The sequence below is a fragment of the Linepithema humile genome, chromosome 2 (assembly GCF_040581485.1).
Source record: "Linepithema humile isolate Giens D197 chromosome 2, Lhum_UNIL_v1.0, whole genome shotgun sequence".
Classification (NCBI taxonomy): Eukaryota; Metazoa; Arthropoda; class Insecta; order Hymenoptera; family Formicidae; genus Linepithema; species Linepithema humile.
The window spans coordinates 14,663,437-14,669,436 of NC_090129.1; the positions used below are offsets into that span (position 1 = coordinate 14,663,437).

The 6,000-nt window shown below is 31.0% G+C and overlaps 1 protein-coding gene across 2 annotated transcripts; it reads left to right on the plus strand.

The window, feature by feature from the left end:
- The first annotated feature begins 2,080 nt into the window (after window positions 1-2,080).
- LOC136997696 (uncharacterized) lies at window positions 2,081-5,501 on the plus strand. 2 transcript variants are annotated; one of them, XM_067348751.1, is made up of 4 exons: window positions 2,081-3,447; window positions 3,514-3,910; window positions 4,094-4,220; window positions 4,295-5,501. In XM_067348751.1, the coding sequence occupies exons 1-4, from the start codon at window positions 3,376-3,378 to the stop codon at window positions 4,302-4,304; spliced, it is 606 nt and encodes a 201-aa protein (XP_067204852.1). In that variant the 5' UTR covers window positions 2,081-3,375; the 3' UTR covers window positions 4,305-5,501. The 2 variants fall into 2 exon arrangements, with proteins under 2 accessions (XP_067204852.1, XP_067204851.1); XM_067348750.1 differs by having other exon boundaries at window positions 2,081-3,910.
- The last annotated feature ends 499 nt before the right edge of the window (window positions 5,502-6,000 follow it).

The following is a 6,000-nucleotide window of genomic DNA, read 5'->3' on the forward strand; positions in this document are numbered from 1 at the left end:
AATGAAAAGAATCAATTAGTGTAAAGAAATAAATAGTTGTTTAGAAAAAAAATATGTACCTGCTTGTTGCAAATTCATGCTTTTTCTTAAAAACAACTATATGTTTCCTTTACACCAATTTGTTCCTCTCATTATTTTGTGCTTATAAATATTCAGGTAGAAATATTATGTCAAATGAAAATAAACATATGCATATAATATATCTTGAAAACTATTCCATTTTTGACCATCCTACCCTTATAACTTTTAACAGCGTATATTGCAAGGAATCTATTTATATAAAAAAATTAGAGCGCTTCCATTTAAAAAAATGAGGTTTACCTTCAAATCGTCGAAGCGCCTTCACTCATAGTCAAACTAATATCCTTTTCCTTGCTTCCTCTTCAAAGCGAACAAGTTTTTTCTAAAACATTTTCCTATAAATAAAAAAATGTTTTATTTTCGAGATATTTAACAGTTTTTGAACTTTTGGGACACACTGTATATACAACCTACAGGGTGCGGCATTTAAATTGAAACGTCTAAATGCCACCCTAATTTTTTTAAATAAATCGATTCCTCGCGATATTCGATGTAAAAAGTTATAACGATAGAATCTCGTTAAATATTCATTTTTCGATTATCTTATCTCAATACTTTTATGCACAAAATGATGAGAGGAATCAATGTTTAAAAAAAATATGTTACTGCTTGTTGCAAATTATCATACTTTTTCTTAAAAATAACTGTGTTTTTTATATACCAATTGATTCCTCTCATTATTTTGTGCAGAAGAGTATATAGATAAGATAATTGAAAAATGATTATATTACGAAATATTTCATACTTTATGTAAAATTATGTCAAATTAAAGTATAAAAATTCTCCTAAACTATTCAATTTTTGGCCATCCTATCATTACAACTTCTTACGTCGAATATGGTGAAGAATCGATTTATAAAAAAATTAGAAGAGTTCCATTTAAGAAAACTTGATTGATCTTTAAATCTTTGAAGCATCTCCACCCAAGGTGTAACTAATATCTCTATCTCTTTTTCTTTTATGAAGCAAACAACTTTTGTTTAAAACATTTCTTTTCATTTTTATTTTTTATACATGATTCTGAAAGGTTTCCTCAAACTTCAACGGCGTATTCTAGCGGTCCTGATGAAAACAATTCCTATAAACATATGTCCTGCAATGTTTCCTTTTCAAGATACAATCATTTTTTAATTTTTAATGAAATTTTTAATTTTATTGGAAAGTGCAGTATTAAATCCAAAAAACAATCAAAGTAAATGTTCGAAATGTTCGCCAGCCGCAATTCAGCGCCCAAGAACAGTATTGTCGAGAAAAAAAGGTATCTCGAAAAGAAAGCGTTGTAGGACACGTTCATAAGAACTTTTTTCATCCTTATGACCGCTAGAATACGCCTTTGAAGTTTGAGAAGACCTTTCAGAAACACCTTGTATATTTTGGAGTCTGAATTAAAATGCCGCACCCTATATATGTATATATATTAATAATAAATAAAATTTTATTAACTAAACAACTGCAATAATTGTTCAATAATAAATTCAACAAATGAATAATAGAAATATGTTCCAAGAAATATGTTCCAAGAAATATGTAAGAAGGCAGTAGACCGTTATATTACAACGATCTCGTTTGTCTAATGCAGTGCTCGAAATTGGTTGAACATTTGAGCCGATTTCCGCGGTAAACGCCTCCTTTCCTCTCCTTACCGCGCGCGCCGCAGCCGCTAGGGCCAGCACCGCCGAGCGTTAGGAGCGGCACTATCTGATTATGAGTGGGTTCTTCTCCCTATTTATTAAAATTTTAAAAAATGTATTAAAATTTAAATATAAATTTAAAAATAAATTTTTTATTTTTAAATTTAATAAGTGGAAATATTTCAATAGATTTCTACGTCACTCATGAGGTACTAATGCTGACGCGTTTTTTTAAAAGTGGTTTCTATCTACATTATTGCATCAATTGTTCATTCTCATAAAAGGCCAAGAAAATCTAATTAAGAAAATCTCTTTTATATATTTTTTTTAAATTAAGAATTTGTTATTTTTATCTTTAGTGGAATAGGCCTACGGGGGAAACCACTTAAAAAAAAAAGCGTCAGCATTAGTACCTCATAGGTGACATGGAAATCTATTGAAATATTTCCACTTAATAAATTTAAAAATAAAAAATTAATTTTTAATAAATTTTAATACATTTTTTTTAATTTTAATAAATAGGGAGAAGAACCCACTTATAATCAGATAGTGCTGCTCCTAACGCTCGGCGGCGCTGGCCCTAGCGGCTGCGGCGCGCGCGGTAAGAAGAGGAAAGGAGGCGTATCCCGCGGAAATCGGCTCAAATGTTCAACTAATTCCGAGCACTGGTCTAATGCATAATATATTACATGGTAACGTAAGCGCGAGAAAATCATATCTACTCAATAAATACCTGTGATAGCTAAGAAAGCATATGTATACAATAATTATACAAGATAATACATAAATAGAATAAATAGAAATGTTAATAATAGTAATTATTTCTTACCTGATTTTAAACTCCAGAAAGTATAGATAATATATAAGTAAGCTTCAGAAAGTCTGTACTATTACAGTTATTTGCGTAAAAATCTTCAAAGTAAAATAAAGCCGCAGATTTATTTTATTTTATAGCTCAGGCTTCTTCTATGTAACTCCCACAGAACAAATTCTAATGGATAGAAAAACAGAATATCAAAAATTGTTGCACATGTGTCTGTATATCTATAAATAAATCTAACTTTATTTATTGGTCAAGCAACGGTTTGTTGAATTTTTAAAGAAATATGTTTTCATCAATGATAAATAAATCGCAGAACTAATTTATTTCCTAAGACAATTGAATTGACTCGACGAACTGTATTTATGTAAGAAGGCAATAGACCATTATATTACAACGATTTCGTTTGTCTAATGTATAATATTAAATGGAAACGTAAGCGCAAGAAAATCATATCGACAAATACCTGTAAAAGTTAGGAAAACATATACAATAATTACAAGATAATACATAAAATAAATGGAAATGTAATGTAACAATAATAACTATGCATTACTTACTTATGTAGCCACTTCTTTATACCAAACACTACTTAAGCAGTTAACCTGGTACACTCTGTCGTCAATATTTACACTCACTGATCAATGAAGTACTGAACATTGACATCCCGAATTCATAGTCGCGACATATAGATCTACTTATATCGATAATCTCGATGATAACTAAATCCATAATGTACATTTACACGAACTTACTCCAAACTACATTACCAGCTGTCGAAGTGATGACAATATTATTGTGAAAGTTTCAAATCTGTACTAATTATCGATTCAATGATCTTCAATGATCTCTGCCCTGTGGGGACCTATGGCGGACCGCTTCGACATTTGTGAACGCATGAGGATGGAGGACGATGTAAGTAACTCCTTTAATATTGTTAATATTTTATTAACAAATAAAATTAATACAATAAAATTGCAGATACTAATGATGAACGAAGAATCGCTCCTCAACGGCGATGTCGACGTCGACGTCGATTTAATCACCGCCCATTCCGTCGCCGCCCGTTCCGTTGCCGCCCGTTCCGTTGCCGTCCGGGACGTGGCTGCTGGTTCCGTCGCCGCCGGTCCCGTCGCCGCCGGTCCCGTCGCCGCCGGTCCCGTCGCCGCCGGTCCCGTCGCCGCCGGTCCCGTCGCCGCCGGTTCCGTCGCCGCCCGTTCCGTCGCCGCCCGTTCCGTTGCCGTCCGGGACGTGGCCGCCGGTCTCGTCGCCGCCGGTCCCGTTGCCGCTGATTCCGTCGCCGCTGGTTCCGTCGCCGCCGGTTCCGTCGCCGCCGGTCCCGTCGCCGCTGGTTCAATGTCGAAACAAAACAGACAAGGTAACATAATTTTAATCTATTAAAGATTGTACCATATATTAGTACTTACATAGTGTATAATTATTAGTACTTACGTACTGCATATTTTCCTACGCACTATTTTTTAGTAATTACGTAGAATATATTTTTCTTTGTACTATTATAAAAACACATATGTAATTAAATTAATTTTAATAATTACAGATTATAGACCGAGAGGTAGAGCCGCAGGAGCTCGCCGACAGCAGGAACGATTTATGAAATTTTTATATCAGCTATCCATGGCACCACATCACTGGGGCAGACACAGGGGAAGAGGCAGAGGAAGAAGGTAAGAAAGCATTAAAAAATTTCTAAAAATTACAAGTTATAGTTACATGTATAGTTATTACATTTATTTTACAGAAACAATTAAGTATTATCAAGTCATGGTGTTCAAGCGGCTCGTCGCATCGCTCAAGAAAAAATTTTTTTTAGTTATTTTCTAATATTACCAATAAAACATCTGTTTCACAGAATGTAAGTGTGATGTGACAAAATACTTGTGTTAGAATGCGAAATAATTTAGTTACTATGTAATTAAGTTAATATTAATGCACAAAATTAATTATGTGACAAAATTGAGATTATTTTTCAATTATTTTTGCACATTTTAGATGTAACATTTATATTAAGTCAGTTGTATATTAACTAAATTATCTTACATTCTAACACAAGTATTTTGTATCACACTTACATTTTGTGAAACAGATGTTTTATTTCGAATATTCAAACTAAACTATTTTTTGTTGTAACATGTCTTCGGTTTGACTGCCCCATTGATATAAAGCCGTGGATAGCTGATATAAAATATCTTTGGTTTGATATTACAGTTTTGTTAAAATTTTTACAAAATATACGAAATAAAACTATAATATCAAATCAAAGACATGTTAAACATAAAATAATTTAGTTAAAACATTCGAAACGACACTTCTTATGTTTCATTTAGCGTAATTGTGATATCAAACGCAATACTTATGTTTTATTTCAAATATTCAAATTAAACTATTTTTAGTTGTAACATGTCTTTGATTTAACTGCCCCATTCATATAAAGTTATGGATAGCTGATATGAAATATATCTTTGGCTTCATATCACGGTTATGTTAAAATTTTTACAAAATATGCGAAAAAAACTATGATATGATATCAAAGACATGTTAAACATAAAATAATGTAGTTAGAACATTCAAATGACACTAATTATGTTTCATCTAGCGTAATTGTGATATATCAAACGCAATACTTATATTATTAGTTATTTTTTAATATTATCAATGAAACATCTGTTTCACATGACTTAAATGCTATATAAAACACAAGACGTGTTATAATGTAAAATAGTTTAGTTAATATGTAATTAAGTTAATATAAAAATGTACAGAAATGTACAAAATTAATTATGTGACAAAATTTAAATTATTTTTCTACATTTTGAATGTAACATTTATATTAACTTAATAACATATTAATTAAATTATTTAAATTATAAGTTTTGCGACTGGATCGATGTCAACGTCGATGAGATGTTCTTCGTTCATTAATACTAATAAAATTCTATTATATGGCAGTTTATTTGTTAATAAAATATTATTAACAAGATTAAAGAATATAATTTTTTTTTCATACTTTTCAGAAGTTTTTTTTAATACTTTTCGAGTTATTTTATATCTTAATCTGACATATTTTAATATAAAATTTAAATTAAAATATCTCTAAAAATATTAAGTTCTGGATAATCTTACCGTAATACTTTTATGATTAGAATAATGAGAATCAAGTGGTATAAAGAAAACGCATAATTGTTAAAAAAGTACATTGTAAATTGCATACTTTTTCTTCAAATAATGGGTTTTTTACACGTATTAATTTGTTTTATTATTCTGTGCATAAAAATATTACGGTAAGATTATCGATAACTAAATATTTTAAGAGATTTTAGATTTTATATCAAAATATGTCATATTTCTCTCTCTCTCTCTCTCTCTCTCTTTCGTGTTTGCGAAATTTTCGTAGTGCAACTTGGGGAAGTCGAATTTGTTGAACCTTGATACCTGGTGCAAGGAATT

Bases quoted from the DNA above. Each gene is read 5' to 3' on its own strand.
- LOC136997696 (XM_067348750.1), top strand. From the start codon at position 3,376: ATGATCTCTGCCCTGTGGGGACCTATGGCGGACCGCTTCGACATTTGT. The intron at 3,911-4,093 runs GTAACATAATTT...TAATAATTACAG, and splicing joins GTCGAAACAAAACAGACAAG to ATTATAGACCGAGAGGTAGA.